This window comes from Haliotis cracherodii, unplaced genomic scaffold (assembly GCF_022045235.1).
Source record: "Haliotis cracherodii isolate W230 unplaced genomic scaffold, xgHalCrac1.p SCAF_6, whole genome shotgun sequence".
Classification (NCBI taxonomy): Eukaryota; Metazoa; Mollusca; class Gastropoda; order Lepetellida; family Haliotidae; genus Haliotis; species Haliotis cracherodii.
In genome coordinates, this window is record NW_027266319.1 from 19559770 (window position 1) to 19581673 (window position 21904).

Sequence of the window (21904 nt, forward strand, 5' to 3'; positions counted from 1 at the left end):
AAGGTATTGTGTCCACAGTTTGGAAGATGGTTGTTCAGTATTCGATCAGCCATCAAGGCTGCAATCAGCACATGAAACTCCCTTTAATCCTTCAGAATGTCCCAACTGTCAGTCAGTGTATTTCCACCTAGGCAATCAATGCACGCCCGAACTCGACAATGTGAAACGTCTGATCACAAGAAATGGGATTCAACACCATTCTCCTCAGATCAGATGGCCTGTGCTAACTGATTCTTGTTATAAGTGGTACCGGGTCGTACGCTAATGTGACGGCCAAGGTGATCCCACAAGAGTTCTACAGGTGATAAGTCTGGTGATTGTGCTGGCCAAGGCAAGATATTGTATGAGGTTTTGTGTTATTTTGTTGAAACAACATCTGTCCTGTTCTGTTGCAAGAACGGTAGTACAACAGGGTAGAGAGATTGTTCAATGCAATGCTGTCCAGTGATGTTTCCTTCCAAAAATTACAAGATGTATCTTAACTTGGCTACAGATGCTCCATTGATAGGAATAATGGAGGACACGCAAGTAAAGTTTCGTGGGTGGTGGTGACAAGATGTCTGCTACTCCTAGGCCTGTCTCTCTTCTGCCGTGTCGGCCTGAAACAGGCCACGCGTCTGGTGACTATCATTGGGCTAAGCCTAAACATCTTGCTACGAGATCATGCGTTGCTCTTTTATGTATCATACCAACAGCCTGTTCATTCGGCTGTAGGGTTAAAAACAGCATGCTACTGTCCAACGGCCTGGGTGTGAATGAACAGTAAATCGTTCCTTTTGTATCCATATCTTTATAGGTTGACATTCTGTAAGTGCAGCCACGAGTCACTTAAAACTCAAGTGATAGATTCTCAACCATTATTCGGAGTTTGGACCCAAAGTGCCCAAATTGCTTTGTGGTAACGTTTTTTCGTCAGTTTACATCAAAATTTATACTATTTATGTCCAACATCCATATTCTTAGTTATTGAAAAGTCCATTTCTCGAGCAGTTGTGAGTACAAACATGTCACGTTGACAGGTTTTCTGCCAATCTGGCTTGTCCTATACAAGGTGTTGTAAAATGCTTTATTACCTGTTGTTTTCAATCACCTACACCTGTACTGTTTTAGTGAACAGTTAGAATTTTTTTAACATTCTTTCCATATGTTGAATTTGAAATGTGACGCAAAAACATCTCTGCTATCTTTTATGAAGAAATACAATCTCCGCCTCTAAAATTGAAGAAAAGCAACATGGCTCTACCCCCATCCCCACCCCCCAAATATCAAATGGTCCGCCCTAGAGTTTTTACTCCATCTGTCAGCGTGTTTGGAAGGGCATCTTTGGGAACGCGTACAGTGTTGAAGGTCAACCAAATAACATATATATTGAACCGCAAAAGTAACGTCCCCCCAAGTAACATTGCATGAAAAGTTGCCATTAAAAACATCAGGGTAATCTTTGTCAAAGTTTCTAAAAAATAACATTACCTTGTCCGGATAAATGAAATTTGATGATAAAAAACAAAACAGATGACAATAAAACGATCGTCCAAACGCATCAAGGCAACGGCCATGGTAACCCGATGCACGTGAGTTCCGTGCAAATTGAAATGCACATGCGTTCCCCCATTTCTTGCCCTATAAAATCCACCCAGATCAGATTACATTCATTCGTTATTGAATTGCTACCACATGCCAAGATTGATAAGAAATCAGCGACCCAAGCTCTTGGACGATTGCATGCTGGACAAACCGCCCGGCAAGCCAATACATTTCAAGTCCAGGTAAGGACCATATACAGGCTCCAGCAACGATATCAAACCACCAATACTGCAGATGATCGACCACGTACTGGAAGACCAAGAGTCACCACCCGACGTCAGGATCGTCAGATTGTGCGACAGCATCTTCAAGATCGCTTTGTTACAGCTGCGAAAACTGCTCAACAGACCATGGGGACACACCAGCGACACATTAGTGCGGACACCGTGCGTCGACGATTGACGAGCAGACACACCGAGGACCCATTCTGACACCACGTCATCGCCGGGGCCGTCTTCAGTGGGCAACACAGCACCAGCATTGGCGCCACCAGCAGTGTAGAAGAGTCCTCTTCTCAGACGAGAGCCGTTACTGTATCTCAACAGCCGATGGCAGAGAGAGAGAGAGAGAGAGAGAGAGAGAGAGAGAGAGAGAGAGAGAGAGAGAGAGTCTGTCAACGCCATGGGGAACGTTATTCGGATGCTTGTGTTGTTGAGTGAGACTCGTTGGGTGCTCTGAACATCTTGGTGTGGGGTAGAATTGGTCTTGCACAAAGGGTCGGCCCTGTGGTCTTCCAGAACATCGGTCCAGGGAGAGGCAATTGTGTCACAGTGGCTCGGTACATAGATCAAGTCTTGAGACCACATACCTCATTTGACACGTTGCTGCAACCACGAGTTTCAGCATAATAACGCCCGTGCCCACACTGCGAGAGCAACAAGAGACTTCCTCCAGCAGAATGGCATCAGAACCATGCAGTGGCCTGCCCTCAGTCCCGATTTAAATCCCATTGAGCACCTGTGGGACGAGATTAAAAGACGGCTGAATGACGTCCGACCAAGGCCGACAACTGCAGCTGATCTGCGTCAGGCGTTCCTCAGAGTGTGGGCTCACACTATGCCTATGGCCTTCGCGAACCGTCTCACCCATTCCGTGTATCGACTGTCGGACGCCGGTGGGCCTTGAAAGCCGATTGAGACACGCAGGCATTCTCCAGTAAACAGGTCAGTTCGTGTAAGCTGCTGAGAGGTGTCTTAAGCCTCGCTTTCATTTCCCCATCAAGCCATGTGAGTCAGCACATTATATTGTTAATAGCCAATAATCAATACAAGTAGGGAGTGATTAATTTTTTTCTAATCCGATATCTAGAAGCAATACATTCACCCAGCAAGCGGTTTTGTTATTGTTTGACCATAAACACCAACGCAACGGAGAAAAATAGTTACTTTTACACACTAATCATGAAGAGTATCTAACACACACGTTGGAAAACATTATATATCATCTTTGTTGGTTTGAAAATGTCGCCGAAATTCAAGGACCCACACGAGTGCTGAAGGCGTTGTAAAACGCCTATTTGCATTTTCCAAATTGAGATGACAATATGCTAATTGCACAATACATTTAGTGTTTTTTTTTTAAAAAAAGAGTAATATTCATGTCTAACAAACAGTCGGTGTAATTCTAACTTCATGCCTCGTCAATTTAGAAGAGAACACGTGTATGGCTTGCTAAGATGACCATTTACAGTATTATGAATTCTATGTCGGATGTCCTGAAACATTTAGTTGAAACTACACTAGGTTCCTGTATCCCCGGCCGCGTTATACCAGAGACGTTATAACAATGGTAGTTGTTCTTACCCTGCCTCGCTCGACATTAAAGGGCTAAAATGACTGGTCGGCTGGGAGTCAGTATACTGTGTCTGAGTGGGGTATTCCTGTTACACCCAGTGGGCTAGCAGTATAAAAACCGGCACCACTACAAACAGCCACACATACACACGTGCATGCACGTCGCTTTGTAAGTGCAATAATCTTGAAAGTGAACCCCATGTCACATCACACATGATTTCAACTGTTAATATAAGGTTGGTGAAAATATAATCTCAGTAATTATTGCAGCATAATATCATACTTCGGCTGAGATTTGAAAATTTTGAAAGATGAACTCACAACGCCCCAGTTCGGAATTACAGAGGTGATGAGGCTATGCTTCATGAGTGAGTGAGTGAGTATGGTTTTACGCCGCTTTTAGTAATATTCCAGCAATATGACGGCGGGGGACACCAGAAATGGGCTTCACACATTGTACCCACGTCGGGAATCGAACCCGGGTTTTCGGCGTGATGTGCGAACGCTTTAACCACTAGGCTACCCGACCGCCCCCTATGCTTCATGAAGATCAATACGAAAATACATAACAAATAGAACATATGCCCTTTCGTATCAAATATCTCGTGACGTGTCAAGGTTCACTTTTTCCCTCATGAAAATATCAGCTTTGTCTATCACTCAGTCACATTTTGACAAGAAAGCCACACATCTACAAAATACACTACATCATCACGTGACTGTAATCGAGGACTGTCACATCCACGAACACGATACAGTCGTGTGGTAAGTTCACGTGCTGCACGTGATGTCAAAACTGACAAAGTCATGTGGCGTAATGCACGTGCTGCACGTGAGGGCTCATAATACCAGTGGTCATCGAAAGTGAGGTTATGAAAACTGATGAAAACGTGCTGGAACACGCCACACAATAGCACGCAGCCACATCACTTGGTTTTGGTAAAATAAAAAATCAAGCGATTTATATATATATGTAATAGAGACTTGCTTATTTGACAGTCCCAAACACAGGTGACAGTCCCAAACACAGGTGAAAAGAGAACAGGCAATTAATAAACATTTTACTCTTTCAGTGTATTTACAGACCCGTATCATGACGATTATCACGTTGACGATAACGACTTTGATGTATATGAAGGGATGAAATCGGTCGTGATGATGTTGATGTTGTGATGACGTTGTCAATGATGTTGTGGCTCTACGCCATTTTGTCGCGGGTCCTGGCCGACAATGTGCTTAAGTGAACTAAGATGGTCTAAAACAATTTATTCTCTGTAAAAGATATAAATAGTATCAATATCAATCGCTGTCCAGTCGAGGATGCAAGAAGGTCCTCCCTCGGCTGTGGCGTGACAAAAAGTCGGATTATATTGTCTAAACATAGTATTTTGATACGGTTACTTTGAATAGAATAGCTAAATACAATAGTCGAAAGCTGTTCCTTTATATAAATTGAATGTAACAATGAATGCTTTTGGCGGCACACGTTAGGTGTTACGTCACAACATTAAAAAGTAAAATATATATATACATGATAGTAATTGAACTTAAACATACCTTTCACTCACAATCTTACCACCGGGATGGTGCTTTAACTTTGAGTTTGAAATAATGATCTCGTGCAACGCGATGCCTTCTGACCGAGTCGGATATTCACGATTGATTACATTTTTTTACTTAGATTCTGCGATCGCGTTACCTATTATATTGACTAGCTTACCATAAAGAAAGCAGATAGAAAGGGTACAAACCTGTACTGCCAAATATATATCAATCATGAGGACACATCAACCACTCACAAACACATTCACTCAGACATATCGTTCTTTAAGGTTAACACGGCGTGATGTAAAACTACAGCTTATACAGCCTAAGGTGAATTTCGTTTGATGACTGTTTGTCCGTTTCATACAACAGCAGAGATATAACATTCGTATGCTTCTTCTTCATTATATTCACACAGGGGTCTCCATTGATTAATTGTTTTATTATCCCAATAACAAAGAACCGCAAATGATTGATTGCGAATGTCAGGTGATTGCGCCATATCGGCTCTGAATGGCAATTTCACATGAAAAGGTTGGCTGCTCCTGCAGACAGAGACAAACACCTGCGCATACCTGTGTGCACGCCGCTCTCGGGCAGAATGATAAGCATGTAATCGTATCCCAATTGCGTAGATAGATGCTCATGATTCCAATCACTGGGTGGTCTTGTCCAGACTCGATTATTTACAGACCGCCGTGATATAGCAATATCTCTGAGTGCAGCGTTAAACAACAAACAAACAAAACTGAATGATAAATGATATTCGTAATTCACAAACCCGGGGAACGCTTACGTCGTTTTAACCGGGAGCCTCCCAGACATGCCAGGAGTCCCAAAGAGAGTCATGACAACATCCGGGTAACCCAATTGTCCAGGGCGCGGCCTCTTGAGGTGTGTCATGAATAATTGTCCCGCGGGGAGACTAGGTCCATGTGCGGCGTTAAACATCAAACAAACAAACAAATATTATGCTTCTCATCCAGTGGGGGTTCCTGAATAGACTAGGTCCTCTCTTGGGTATTCCAGGGTAGAAAGGGTCCATGCACGTCATGCTTCTCTCCTTGTCAGGATTCCAGGTCAGACTAGCTTCGTGTACGTCATGTGTGTCTCCCAATGGGGGTTTCCAAGGTAGAAAGGGTCCATATACGTCATGATCGCCTCTTCCAGGTCAGACAAGGTCCATGGACGGCATGCTTGTCTATCTGTTGGGGGTTCCAGGTCAGACTAGGTCTTTGTACGTCTTGCTTGTCTGTCTCTTGGGGGTTCCAGGTCAGACAACGTCCATGTACGTCATGCTTGCCTGTCTCTTGGGGGTTCCAGGTCAGACTAGGTCCATGTACGTCATGCCTGACTGTCTCTCGGGGGTTCCAGGTCAGACTAGGTCAATGTGCGTCATGTTTGCCTTTCAGGAATTCCAAGTCAGACTAAGTCTATGTACGTCATGCGTGTCTGTCCTTTGGGGGTTCCAGGTCAGACTAGGTCTATGAACGTCATGTTTACCTTTTGGGGATTCCAGGTCAGACTAGGTCTATGTACGTCATTCTTTCCTCTTGCAGATTCAAGGGTAGACAACGTGCTTGTATGTCATGTTTGTCTACCAGTGGGGATTTCGGGGCAGATTCCTTCTCCGTTTCGATTCAAGGATAAACACATGTCCCCAGTAGCCAATCCTAAGAACTTACATAAAATTGTTACCGAGTGTCACATTGTCGATTGTTTGTCAACATACTCCGATCGTGACTCATGCTATCAACCACTGGTCTGTCAGTCACAGACCTGGTTACCTGCAGTTTCACCTGGAGCTGTAATATTGCTGTCTTTGATGTAAAATATCATAACGATTAGTGCCAGATGAACGAAATTGTGTCGCGCCGTATATATTTCAGACCCCTATAGATCCGGGTAGAAAAGGTCTTCAGCAACCCATGCTTGCCGTATAAGGCGACTATGCTTGTCATAAGAGGCGACTAACGGGATCGGGTGGTCAGGCTCGCTGATTATGAGGATCGATGCTCATTATGCCAATACTGGCTTGTCTGGTCCAGATTCGATTATTTACATTCCGCCGTCATATGGCTGGACTATTGCTGAGTGCGGCGTTAAGCAACAAACAAACAAACAATATATGCCACAGGATATAAAATGCGATAAGCAGAATTTCTGCTTGAATCATCATCTTCGGGCATCCAATTGGGTTTCCCTCATTCACCTTCATCTCCTTACGCACCGTGACATAACAGAAATACTGTCAAAAGCGACGTTAATTCACTCACTAACTCCCCGTCCGCCGTAACAGATTGTCTTACCCACTCCCCCTTTCACTGACTCCCCCGCCTGTTCCAGGGTGTACCTGCACCATGCCTTCCAGTGAGGATGGAAACCGGCGCTGACTGTAGCTACACCGACTCCACCAACGTCTACCACGAGAACAAGTGCGCAGAAGACACTATATTCTGTTGCGTCAACGGTGACGTCAAAGTCTGCTCGTCGTCGACGTGCGGTATCAGCGTGACGCCTACCCTCACCACATATGCGTGAGTATGACGGCAGCGTGTACTGCCGAACCTCTCTTATCCGGATTTTCGGATACATGAAGCATTTTATGTTGCATATATCTCGTTTCACGTAAATATCGTCCGGTAGGCAAGGTTTCCGGATATCTGGGTTCCGGATTAGTGGGGTTGAGTAGGTGCAGAGAATATAATACATAGCCGGATATCTTCCTATTATATATCATATCATATCTATATATGTTATTCTGATTTGTCATAGAAGGGACATAACTCGTAACAGCCACTGGTGGTTCTACGATCGAGCCAAGAAATTTTAGTCTAGCCTATTTCGGGAAGGGTGAAAACTGGACTTTCAAAATCAGTGAACTCCCTTGCCTCGGGAAGATGGAGGCGGCTAACAGGATCGTGTGTTCAAGCTCGGTGACTTGACTGACTGCATGTCATCCCTTTGGCGCGGGGTGTGGCGCATGGTTTCAATCAATGGTTTGTTTGGTCCAGACTCGATTGTTTACAAGCAGTCGTCATTTAGGTCTTTGAATTACATTTAGAAGTGATACACAGGAAGTGAATTTATGGATGTCAGCTTCTTAAGTATGAGTGAGTGAGTGAGTATGATTTTACGCCGCTTTTAACAATATTCCAGCAATATCACGGCAGGGGACACCAGAGTGTGAGTGAGTGAGTGAGTGAGTATGATTTTACGCCGCTTTTATCAATATTCCAGCATTATCACGGCGGGGGACACCAGAAATGGGCTTCACACATTGTAGCCATGTCGGGAATCGAACCCGGGTCTTCGGCGTGACGTGCGAACGCTTTAACCACTAGGCTACCCCGACCGCCCCTCTTGAGTATGAGTGAGTGAGTGAGTATGGTTTTACGCCGCTTTTAGCAATATTCCAGCATTATCACGGCGGGGGACACCAGAAATGGGCTTCACACATTGTAGCCATGTCGGGAATCGAACCCGGGTCTTCGGCGTGACGTGCGAACGCTTTAACCACTAGGCTACCCGACCGCCCCCTCTTAAGTATGAGGAACGCAACGTTTCGGAGTATATACTTACTCCTTACTGACTTCAGTACCTGTCTGCTATTTGTTATCCTTATTGTACATCTGGCTTCGGTACCTGTGTGCTATTTGTTATCCTTACTGTACATCTTGCTTCAGTACCTGTGTGCTATTTGTTATCCTTATTGTACATCTGGCTTCAGTACCTGTGTGCTATTTGTTATCCTTATTGTACATCTGGCTTCAGTACCTGTGTGCTATTTGTTATCCTTACTGTACATTTGGCTTCAGTACCTGTGTGCTATTTGTTATTCTTATTGTACATCTGGCTTCAGTACCTATTTGCTATTTGTTATTCTTACTGTACATCTGGCTTCAGTACCTGTGTGCTATTTGTTATCCTTATTGTACATCTGGCTTCAGTACCTGTGTGCTATTTGTTATTCTTACTGTACATCTCGCTTCATTACCTGTGTGCTATTTGTTATTCTTACTGTACATCTGGCTTCAGTACCTGTGTGCTATTTGTTATCCTTATTGTACATCTGGCTTCAGTACCTGTGTGCTATTTGTTATTCTTACTGTACATCTCGCTTCATTACCTGTGTGCTATTTGTTATTCTTACTGTACATCTGGCTTCAGTACCTGTGTGCTATTTGTTATCCTTATTGTACATCTGGCTTCAGTACCTGTGTGCTATTTGTTATCCTTATTGTACATCTGGCTTCAGTACCTCTTTGCTATTTGTTATCCTTATTGTACATCTGGCTTCAGTACCTGTGTGCTTTTTGTTATCCTTATTGTACATCTGGCTTCAGTACCTGTGTGCTATTTGTTATCCTTATTGTACATCTGGTTTCAGTACCTATTTGCTATTTGTTATCCTTATTGTACATCTGGCTTCAGTACCTATTTGCTATTTGTTATCCTTATTGTACATCTGGCTTCAGCACCTATTTGCTATTTGTTATCCTTATTGTACATCTGGCTTCAGTACCTATTTGCTATTTGTTATCACTGTACATCCAGTTTCATCTAATTTGTGTGCCGTTTATCACAACATATCATATATATATATATATATATATATATATATACACCTCTCATCACTTGGTTGTCGTCACTCCAGATTTTGATAACGGTGTAAGAGTCTACTTCGAAACGTCGCCAAATATAATAAATCAGAATTTGTTATCCATAAACAGTTATTTAGTTTAAGGCCGAAATAAATATTCTGTCATTTTTTTTATACTTTTGGTCATTTCTCATTAGCGCGTTAGGTGCTGTCGCAAATATATTTTCTTGCACGATAAGAGCCAAAACAATAGCTCATCAAAATGGCTACGTCCGTTGCTATGACAAGTGCACATTCTCTGTATCACACTAACGAGTATAAATGTTCAACAAAATCATCAATTTCATCCTCACATTGATTATGGCAAGAGCCCAAACGACTAGGAAGGATAGAATTGTCTTCACTAATCTATACGAAAGAAAGTAGTGTGGAAGGCATCCATTGATAAGTTACATCGTCACGGAGTTTCAAAATGAAATGCACTTATGTTCGTTTCAGCCCGTCTATGCGGCGTGTGAGATACATTTGAATGTAATTTGAATAAGAAACCTCTTTCATTCATGATATTAAGTATATGCAAGGCTGAGCTGCGAAAAAAGAACTGAGATTGCTGCATATAGTTCTGCACCGAATGAGTGTCGAGATGTCGAATGCAACCCAAGTGTAGTTCATGGTATAGATGCTTGTTCTGACCCGGAATCCCACAGGGAGTCAGGCATGGTGTTCTGGCGTCCTGGTGTCCTGTCCTGCCAAAGATTCCCCATAGGGAGACAATCTTGATGTACTGGTGTCCTGTTCTATCCCGGAATCCCACAGGGAGACAAGGATAGTGTTCTGGCGTCCTGTTCTGCCCCGGAATCCCACAGGGAGACAAAGATAGTGTTCTGGCGTCCTGTTCTGCCCCGGAATCCCACAGGGAGACAAGCATGGTGTTCTGGCGTCCTGTTCTGTCCCGGGATCCCACAGGGAGACAAGCATGGTGTTCTGGCGTCCTGTTCTGCCCCGGAATCCCACAGGGAGACAAGCATGGTGTTCTGGCGTCCTGTTCTGCCCCGGAATCCCACAGGGAGACAAGGATAGTGTTCTGGCGTCCTGTTCTGCCCCGGCATCCCACAGGGAGACAAGCATGGTGTTCTGGCGTCCTGTTCTGTCCCGGGATCCCACAGGGAGACAAGGATAGTGTTCTGGCGTCCTGTTCTGTCCTGGGATCCCACAGGGAGACAAGGATAGTGTTCTGGCGTCCTGTTCTGCCCCGGGATCCCACAGGGAGACAAGCATGGTGTTCTGGCGTCCTGTTCTGTCCCGGGATCCCACAGGGAGACAAGCATGGTGTTCTGGCGTCCTGTTCTGCCCCGGAATCCCACAGGGAGACAAGCATGGTGTTCTGGCGTCCTGTTCTGCCCCGGAATCCCACAGGGAGACAAGCATGGTGTTCTGGCGTCCTGTTCTGCCCCGGAATCCCACAGGGATACAAGCATGGTTTACTGATGTCCTGTTCTGCCAAAGATTCCCCATAGGGAGACAATCTTGATGTACTGTTGTCCTGATCTGTCCCGAAATCCCACAGTGAAACAAACGTGTGATACTCGCGACCATTTCCGAGTCCCGATGGTGAGACAAGCATAGGTTAAAAAGGAACTATTCTGCCCCGGAATCACACGAGAAGACAAGCATGGGGTACTTGGGACCTATTATTCTGAACCGGAATCCCCCTAGAGAAAAACATGGGTACTGGGGACATGCTCTGCTCGGGAATTCGCATGGGAAGACAGGCAATGGGTACTGGGGACATAATCTGCTTGGGAATTCCAATGGGAAGACAGGGGAAGGGTGATGGGGACATGATCTGCCTGGACATTCCCATGGGAAGACAGGCAATGGTAACTGTTGACCCACGAGAAGACAGGCAATGGGTACTGGGGACATAATCTGCTTGGGAATTCCAATGGGAAGACAGGGGAAGGGTGATGGGGACATAGTCTGCCTGGACATTCCCATGGGAAGACAAGCAATGGTAACTGTTGATCTTTTCTGTTGGAGAAGTTCCACAAGACAAGCAATGGGTACTGGGGACATCATCTAGAATTCCCACGGTATGATAGGCGAAGGGTGCTGAGAAGATAGTCTGCCTGGGAATTCCCACGGTAAGACAAGTAATGGGTCCTGGGGACATACTCTACTTGGGAATTCCCACGGTAAGACAAGCAAAGGGTGCTGGGGACATACTCTACTTGAGAATTTCCACGGTAAGACAAGCAAAGGGTGCTGGAGACATACTCTACTTGAGAACTCCCACGGTAAGACAAGTGATGGGTGCTGGAGACATACTCTACTTGTGAATTCCCACGGTAAGACAAGCAAAGGGTGCTGGGGACATACTCTACTTGAGAATTTCCACGGTAAGACAAGCAAAGGGTGCTGGAGACATACTCTACTTGAGAACTCCCACGGTAAGACAAGTGATGGGTGCTGGAGACATACTCTACTTGTGAATTCCCACGGTAAGACAAGCAAAGGGTGCTGGGGACATACTCTACTTGAGAATTCCCACGGTAAGACAAGCAAAGGGTGCTGGAGACATACTCTACTTGAGACTTCCCACGGCAAGACAAGTAATGGGAGCTGGGGACATACTCTACTTGAGAATTCCCACGAGAAAACAAGCAAAGGGTGCTAAAAAAATAGTCTGTCTGGGAATCCCCAGCGGTATCCGACCAGTATGTAATACATTTCCCTTCAACGTGTATGATATAAGCCACCTCACGTGATACACAGGACCATGTAATATATTCGTTCTTAATGAGAAATATAATCCCCACTCCTCCGCAGACTCGACTTTCTATTTATTGAATGTATCATAATCACTTCCCCACCAATACCTGCTAATAGTATTATGCGACCATAAATTGTCTAACCGCTATTCATTATTGAAGTTTAAAGCATTCTGGTATGGCGTCTTTAGAAACAGTTCACTCCTTAGCATGAGCTTGATGTATTGGTCTAGGGCACGCTGACGGATTTGGACCATTAACAGTATTTACAATAACATTAAAAGGATGGAAAATAATGTGGTATTGATAAAGCATTATATTTAAGAACATACCTAATAATCTATGGATTATTTATTCATTAATATCAAATAGCCAATTGTCAATAATATACACCCAGAATGTCACAATGTTGCCTTGTCATTGCTAGCAAGTTCAGTGGTGTGAAACAGGGGCTATTTTTTAAATAATCTTTATTAGCTCGGCCTGTCGCTTTTCAATATACCTTTTATTCCGCTTCAGTGATTATGCACCACAGCTTCACCAATATAAGAGTTATGTCCCTTTCGTTTGCGGGCGAATCGTATCTTTAAATCTTTTTAAAGTAAGAACAACTGTAACAAAGAGTTTGCAATTAACATGGCTGTTGTTCATGACGACGTCTTAATAGTTTACTCAAAGTCACAAACATGTTTGGCAGATATCAGTTAAGTAAAATAGCGAATAGGAAGCTGTGTAATAAACAAAGAAGTAACGGTTGTGTTATTTCTTGCGATCAATAGTTGTTCTAAGAGTTACCGGGTACATATAGCTGTCATAGACCACCCCTTTATGCTTTCTGGCTTCAAAGGAACCGGCAGATCGATAAGTCAATCACAAGTTGTATCGATTATCGTGACAATAATCTACTGTATCCCGCTTACCCAGATTATAACCGAATTGGCCAGCGTAGCGTTAAGTACATGCCCATGTTGATCGCGACAAGTCCATCCGTAACGGACATGCTTTCAGCGATAAGCCTCTTTGTGGGGTCATCTCGACTCTCCATTAGGTAGATGGTTTCAACTGATGGTGGCAGTTGCTGATGCTAGCTGGGTACAATTCACTCATTAACATTGCTCTGTCATCAGTTATATCCCAGAGTAGAGTAAGGATGAGTCACTGTCAGACTTGGGATTAAAACATATAAATACTCAACATTGATGACGTTGTGTGTCATTGCGATAACATCTGCCACAGATAACACGGCGGTAATGGACGAATGTACCGTTTGGTGAGACTGCAGATGCTTTCGTGATAATCAGTTGATAAACGAATGTACACCTGTCCCAGCTGCAATTATTTCATGTTTATTTACTATAACCTCGTTAGTTTAGTGAAAGTACAAATACAACTACACACCATCCCTCCTCCGGTAAAAAATCACAAAAAAACCCCTAAAAACTTCTTCACCAATGAAAACAAATAAAGAACCAAAAATATCACTTACCCCGGGAAACACATGAAATGACAACATCAATCAAATCACGACAGAAAAGCAACAAAAATCACATGCGAAAAAAAAGACCCGCAACAAAACATTTTTTAGAACAACCTCATAAAAACAACAAATGGAACCCCAACCCCTACAAGAGGTTAAAGTTCATATAAACAACCCAAAACATCGAACACTGTAAACACACGGAGTATATATATATATGTTTATATATTTACATTACACTCAGGATTCAGTCATTGGTATACTGTAATGATTTACTAATACAAAACTCCCTCGGTCATCTCTGTGTTTGACTTACCAAGTTTACAGGTGCGCGGAAACTAATGTTACACAATATGATAAGCAACGTCAGTAGGGAGTGTGAAGTAACGAGCTGCGGGCATTCTGCGTTGAAGGGTTACCCTCGCCGCGCTGCCCCAGAGACCCCTCGCCGCGCTGTCCCAGAGACCGCAATGGAAAGGGGGGGGGGGGGGGGGGTGGCGGCGGTAAACACGATATAAGCACGTGTATGAAGTAACTCATGGTACTGACTGAACCACATTATATACGTCAATAAAGTTCCACTGAATGTAGGGGCATACATCTATATCTGAACTCTGTGTGTATTGACGTGGTTGAGCATCTATAACTAGTTGTTATTCTACCTTATATAGATATATAGACATATAGATTTACGATAGAAGCGAATGTTGTGACATTTAAAACACCTTGCATAGCGTATACAACTTTTGTCAAGATAACTTTTTGGACGCTGACAACTTAGTCCGTCCTGAATGTATAAATAATATCCACCGAAAGGTTGTATTAAAACTGATATACACAAATGACTACAATCGGGAATCAATATTGATTCTTGATACAAAGAAAGGACGCGTACCTTTAAGATGCAAATATGTGTTTTGCTGTGTTTGCTTATTCTATGCAATGTGATCTTCACGCTAGTCGTGGATATTGTCACAGAGTGCGTCAAACCTACGAATCCCTTGGCATCATGAATTAGCTGGATTCAGCATGATTCAAGGTTACCCACGTTATTCCAGATCGGAGGTCACGTCGATCCAAATTTATGTTAACTGCGCCTGGCATCGACACACAAGAGGAAATCTCTCGGAATCTCGTTGTTATCGCCGGTGTTCTTGATAACGTGAGATTTAATGTAATCCGGCTCACGCGGTCGGAAATCCACCAGCACTCCAAAGCGAAGCACATAGACATATTTTGCCAAGTTACCGCTTACTTGCTTACGTTTATATTTAGAACATCTTTCTTTTTAGAGGATTAAAACATTATATTAAAAATATATGAACATTTGAATCCTTTATACATATTGGGAGTTTAAGTGTCTAAAAGGGTGCTGTCTATGTTGGCTTCATTCAAGGGGATTGTGTTTCTTGTTTTTCTGTAACATAGCATTGGGTGAAGGCTTCGTCCTTGTGCTATTATTTTGTAGAGGGCGTTGTCACGTCACGTTGCTCCTGCTTAGCACATGTGTTAAGTTCAAGGTCTTTGAAGCAGAAACTGGGGACATTACTTGTGACGTGATATTGTGAATAGACAACTACCATATATAACTGTTACATTATTGTGTTAATTATTGTTACCGTATTTCTGTGTTTTTTATTGATACATTTCTGAGTTGGTTATTGTTACATTTCTATGTTGGTTATTGTTACGACATTCCTGTGTTTGTTATTGTTACGACATTTCTGTGTTGGTTATTGTTACATTCCTGTGTTGGTTATTGTTACATTCCTGTGTTGGTTATTGTTACATTCCTGTGTTGGTTATTGTTACATTTCTATGTTGGTTATTGTTACGACATTCCTGTGTTTGTTATATGTTGCGACATTTCTGTGTTGGTTATTGTTACATTCCTGTGTTGGTTATTGTTACATTCCTGTGTTGGTTATTGTTACATTTCTATGTTGGTTATTGTTGCGACATTCCGGTGTTTGTTAATGTTGCGACATTTCTGTGTTGGTTATTGTTACATTTCTATGTTGGTTATTGTTACGACATTCCTGTGTTGGTTATTGTTGCATTTCTGTGTTGGTTATTGTTACATTCCTGTGTTGGTTATTGTTACATTCCTGTGTTGGTTATTGTTACATTCCTGTGTTGGTTATTGTTACATTTCTATGTTGGTTATTGTTGCGACATTCCTGTGTTTGTTAATGTTGCGACATTTCTGTGTTGGTTATTGTTACATTTCTATGTTGGTTATTGTTACGACATTCCTGTGTTTGTTATTGTTACGACATTTCTGTGTTGGTTATTGTTACATTTCTATGTTGGTTATTGTTACGACATTCCTGTGTTGGTTATTGTTGCATTTCTGTGTTGGTTATTGTTACATTCCTGTGTTGGTTATTGTTACATTCCTGTGTTGGTTATTGTTACATTCCTGTGTTGGTTATTGTTACATTTCTATGTTGGTTATTGTTACGACATTCCTGTGTTAGTTATATGTTGCGACATTTCTGTGTTGGTTATTGTTACATTTCTATGTTGGTTATTGTTACGACATTCCTGTGTTGGTTATTGTTACATTCCTGTGTTGGTTATTGTTACATTCCTGTGTTGGTTATTGTTGCATTCCTGTGTTGGTTATTGTTACATTCCTGTGTTGGTTATTGTTACGACATTCCTGTGTTTGTTAATGTTGCGACATTTCTATGTTGGTTATTGTTACATTCCTGTGTTGGTTATTGTTACATTCCTGTGTTGGTTATTGTTACATTTCTATGTTGGTTATTGTTAAGACATTCCTGTGTTTGTTAATGTTGTGACATTTCTGTGTTGGTTATTGTTACATTTCTGTGTTGGTTATTGTTTCATTTCTGTGTTGGTTATTGTTACATTTCTATGTTGGTTATTGTTAAGACATTCCTGTGTTTGTTAATGTTGTGACATTCCTGTGTTTGTTAATGTTACGACATTTCTGTGTTGGTTATTGTTACATTTCTGTGTTGGTTATTGTTACATTTCTATGTTGGTTATTGTTTCATTTCTGTGTTGGTTATTGTTACATTTCTATGTTGGTTATTGTTAAGACATTCCTGTGTTTGTTAATGTTGTGACGTTCCTGTGTTTGTTAATGTTACGACATTTCTGTGTTGGTTATTGTTACATTTCTGTGTTGGTTATTGTTACATTTCTATGTTGGTTATTGTTACATTTCTGTGTTGGTTATTGTTACATTTCTATGTTGGTTATTGTTAAGACATTCCTGTGTTTGTTAATGTTGTGACATTCCTGTGTTTGTTAATGTTACGACATTTCTGTGTTGGTTATTGTTACATTTCTGTGTTGGTTATTGTTACATTTCTATGTTGGTTATTGTTACATTTCTGTGTTGGTTATTGTTACATTCCTGTGTTGGTTATTGTTACATTTCTGTGTTGGTTATTGTTACATTTCTGTGTTGGTTATTGTTAAGACATTACTGTCTTTGTTATTGTTGGGTCAGTTCTGTGTTTGTTATTACATTTGTTACGACATATATGTGTTAGAAACCAAAGAAACTCTCAGGAGCCAAGCTACCGAACACAGTCGCCGATCCACTAATTCTCCACAACCCACGTTACTTAACTTTGCCTGATATGTGACCAGTGCGCTGTACATAGGACTCACGAGCCCTTGTGTTTAAATATTTCTAGATAAATTAATATCACGAGTGTCAGAAATGGACTTTCCTATTATATCTTTACGTTATCCGGAAATATTCAAACAACGACACAAGAGCCTGATAGGACCACGTGACACCACAAATTAGATGCCGCGAGTTTATTTCTTCCCGAACAGATTATCATATGGTTCTAAATGGTGATAAAATATTAATTATTATAATACAGGTCCAGGTGTGTATGTTTGTTAAATATGTTTTTTCTTGCTCTAAATGTAGAATAATATGTGAGTACTGTTCACAGATTCTGGTTGATACTCGCCGGTTTAGCAGGATTCGGTGTCATCATCCTCGTCATCACCTACGTCATCTGTCGCCACCGGAAGCCAGGACATGGTACGTCGTTTCTCAATATTTCGTAACTGTACTCTCTGTACTAAGTCAGCAATGTTAATTGCTTCCACAAACATTTGTATTTACACCACCCCGAGGGTATCATGGCGTGGAATAAGTCTTAATACCCAACCTAGAGGAGGTAAACAGTGGATCGGGGGGCCACAATGGCCACAATAGCCACAAGGAGGGACATATTTGTGATGACTGGTTAAATCACTTTTCAGCTGCGACAACTGATATGATGTGTCGTTATAAAAACGTATTTCTTATTATAACCGCATAATTTAAAATAATAAAGTAATTTATGTTTAGTGGTATTTTTGCCATAAATAGCTTATAACAATATATTCGTCCTTGTCGTGTCATATGAAATAAATTGAACTCTTGGCCACGATGCCTTCAATACTGAATAAACTCTCTCTTTTCCAATTTGATGAAATACACATAGAGTCTTAGAATAAATGTTTAATGGCCGAACTTCCAAGCATTTTATCATATAATACTGTTTTCGTTGTGTTCAATGCGTTCACGATTCGATAAATTTGCAAATGAGGTCTCATAGTAGGATAAGCTCCATATATCGATTCAATGTCTACTTGCTCGAAGAACAATTGCCTAACGTTCACATGGAGTTCAAGTGAATGCTTCCCGATGTTTGAGTGTTTATGTGCAGACACGTGGGCGTGAATCATTTGGCGCTATATAATAATACACGGGTTGGTTCACTCAGGCATTGTATTACAAACTGGTTTCTAAAATTGTATGATGAAGAGAGTACTACTGACATGCAATTTCACTAACATGTATCTCGCGCCATGCTAGCCGACACACGTGGCTTGCTGAGACGGAGGTGCGGCAAAGACGTGTACACGTGTACCTGCTGAACAGATCCGTGAAGATTCGGGATAGCATTGGTCTGCAGCAACCCATGCTTGTCTCCACCCTTGAAGAACCGGGTTAGCATTTGTCTTCAGCAACCCATGCTTGTTTAAAGAGGCCACTAACGGGATCGGGTGACTTGGTTAATGCATGTCATCATATCCCAATTGCGTAGATCGATGCTCATGATGTCAGTCACTGGATTGTCTGGTCCAGAATCGATTATTGACAGATCGCCGCTACATACCTGGAATATTGCTGAGTGCGGCGTTAAACAACAAACAGACCAGCAAAACCTGCTGAACACGTGGACGTGTTTTCACTCGTCGTCTGTTTCTTGGCGAATAACGCTGTTTTCAAAACCACGACGGCCTGCCTCGTCATTGTCACAACAGACGAAGTGGCTTCCATCGATTACCTTTGACGACTTTTTGTCCAGGTTGTATTCTTTTATTACCATGCTCAGAATATGTTCATGGTAAACACATCTAACCAAGAACCAATTTTGACAGACACGTAAGTTGAGCCGTTGATCGGTTATGACGTGAACCCGCCTTGGTCATGTAGAACTGAGCCAAACGGGCACACTGAACAGTTGCAGGGAGAAGGGGTTTGGTTGCCTTGAGGGGGAAGAGATTTTGTTGCCTTGAGGGAGAAGTGATTTTGTTTCTGTTAGGGAGAAGGGGTTTTGTTGCCTTGAGGGAGAAGTGATTTTGTTGCCTTGAGGGAGAAGTGATTTTGTTGCCTTGAGGGATAAGTGATTTTGTTTCTTTTAGGGAGAAGTGGTTTTGTTGCCTTGAGGGAGAAGTGGCTTTGTTGCCTTGAGGGAGAAGTGATTTTGTTTCCTTGCGGGAGGAGTGGTTTTGTTTCTTTTAGGGAGAAGTGGTTTTGTTTCTTTTAGGGATAAGTGATTTTGTTTCTTTTAGGGAGAAGTGGTTTTGTTTCCCTGCGAGAGAAGTGGTTTTGTTGCCTTGAGGGAGAAGTGGTTTTGTTTCCTTGCGGGAGGAGGGGTTTTGTTTCTTTTAGGGAGAAGTGATTTTGTTTCTTTTAGGGAGAAGTGACTTTGTTTCCTTTAGGGAGAAGTGGTTTTGTTTCTTTTAGGGAGAAGTGGTTTTGTTTCTTTCAGGGGGAAGTGGTTTTGTTTCCTTGAGGGAGAAGTTATTTTGTTTCTTTTAGGGAGAAGTGATTTTGTTTCCTTGAGGGAGAAGTGATTTTGTTTCTTTTAGGAGAAGTGGCTTTGTTTCCTTAAGGGAGAAGTGATTTTGTTTCCTTGCGGGAGGAGTGGTTTGTTTCTTTTAGGGAGAAGTGGTTTTGTTTCTTTTAGGGAGAAGTGATTTGTTTCTTTTAGGGTGAAGTGGTTTTGTTTCTTTTAGTGAGAAGTGATTTTGTTTCCTTGAGGGAGAAGTTATTTTCTTTCTTTTAGTGGGAAGTGGTTTTGTTGCCTTGAGGGAGAAGTGGCTTTGTTACCTTAAGGGAGAAGTGGCTCTGTTGCCTAAGGGTGAAGTGTGTCTGTTGCTCAAAAGTATTGGTAAAAACGTTATACAGCCGTATTCAGTCAATTCAGATACCCCGTTTATGTGTTCCGAGAGAAAAACTGTATCATCCCTGAAGTGCTCCTAGGTACTACTGGGATTTAATATCTTACTCACTCACTCACTCATTTAACCATTCATCTACCCACCAACAAACTCACTCACTCACTCACTTACTCATCACTCAACCAACAACCCTCTCATCCAACCACCAACTTACTCACTGACCCACCTACCCACTCACTCGATCACTCACACACCGACTCAATCCCACCCCCAAAAATTCACTCTCTCTCACATTAGTTGATTACCCACTGAGATCACGCACAATTCACACACGTATTTCCCTCTTGGGCCCATTTTATTTCCCAGATGTCTTCCTGATAATATAACTCAAGGTCTATTAGTCACTTCCTGAAATCTACTCCCACTGCGCCAACGTGGGTTCCGGTTTGAATCGGCCCCCTGTAACCCAAGAGGCGATTAAATGGCTCAGTGACTCTGTTTGACTGTCTGTTATCGCATAGTTGCCCAAAATATGAACCACTGGATTGTCTGGCCCTGGCTTGGTCAAATATGTGCCGCCGTCATATAACTTGTATATTGCTGAGTGCGGCGTTAAACAATAACGTTTTTTTCAAAATTCCACTGCTTTACGCGATGCGACCTCGTTAATCTGGACCGTAACGTTCCTGGTGCTGGTTATCAATATTCCGCAATAACGAGTCATTGTGGGAGGCGACTAAATTTATCGGGTAGTCAGGCTCGGTGACTTGGTGGATTGCGTGTTATCGTACCTCGACGGCTTGGGGCGTTGCTCATGATATCAATCACTGGAATGTGTGGTTCAGACTCGATTATTTAGACCGTCGTCATATAGCTGGAATATTCGGTGCTAAACAACAAACAAAACCAACAAAACATGTTGACAATGTAGACGTGTTTTAACTGTTTCTTGGCGACTAACACTACCCTCAAAACAGCCGAACGTAACACGGCTTGGATATTGGCGAGGGCAGCGTTACACAACAAACAAACACACCCGTGGAAGCTTACACATATATATGTACACTATATTTCATTTCTGCATGCTTACATAAGCGCACAAATGGTACCCCATACCACATATGATGCCTTCATTTTACAGCATTCTTCAAGAATTTATTTGACGCTATTTGAATCTGAAAAGAGTAATTCCGATAGGCTGATTCCACAACGTTAATCCCCGAGTTGGTATAAGCGGGTGTTGGCATGACGGCAGTGTTTGGCTTGGTTTGGTCAGTGCCATCAAGCATCTGGCTAATGCCGGGCGAAGATTCACACAACTGTCTTGAATGTCCAAGTGTGACGGTAGTGTTTTTTTCAAACAAAGAGTGAAATGGTTTGAGGTTGTCATGGTTATGTTTAAATATCCGCGTTCTGAAAGGGATCCTAATACAATATCATTGTGATAAGCGATATTTGTAGGAGGAGAGTGACAGGGCGGCAGCATGTCCAGGCACAAGATGCGTCAAAAGAGTCTGAAGGATAAAATTGGAACTTTTAATTTCTTGGAACTTGTTTTACTGAAGTACGTAAAGTAATTATTAATTAATATAATATAATTGTATAATGCGTACATTCTATTGTTTATGACTGTAGTTTCGGGGTTGCAGTGTCCCATCTGAATGTATCATAGGGT

General features: G+C 42.3%; 1 protein-coding gene across 1 annotated transcript in view; it reads left to right on the plus strand.

Moving 5' to 3' along the window:
* Positions 1 to 21904, plus strand: part of LOC139445188 (uncharacterized) — a 35810-nt gene that overhangs the window by 9347 nt on the left and 4559 nt on the right. The window contains exons 2-3 of the mRNA XM_071226316.1: positions 7269 to 7459; positions 17721 to 17812. Coding sequence (XP_071082417.1) covers positions 7299 to 7459; positions 17721 to 17812 — 253 coding nt within the window. The 5' untranslated portion in view covers positions 7269 to 7298. The remainder of the gene's footprint in view (positions 1 to 7268; positions 7460 to 17720; positions 17813 to 21904) is intronic.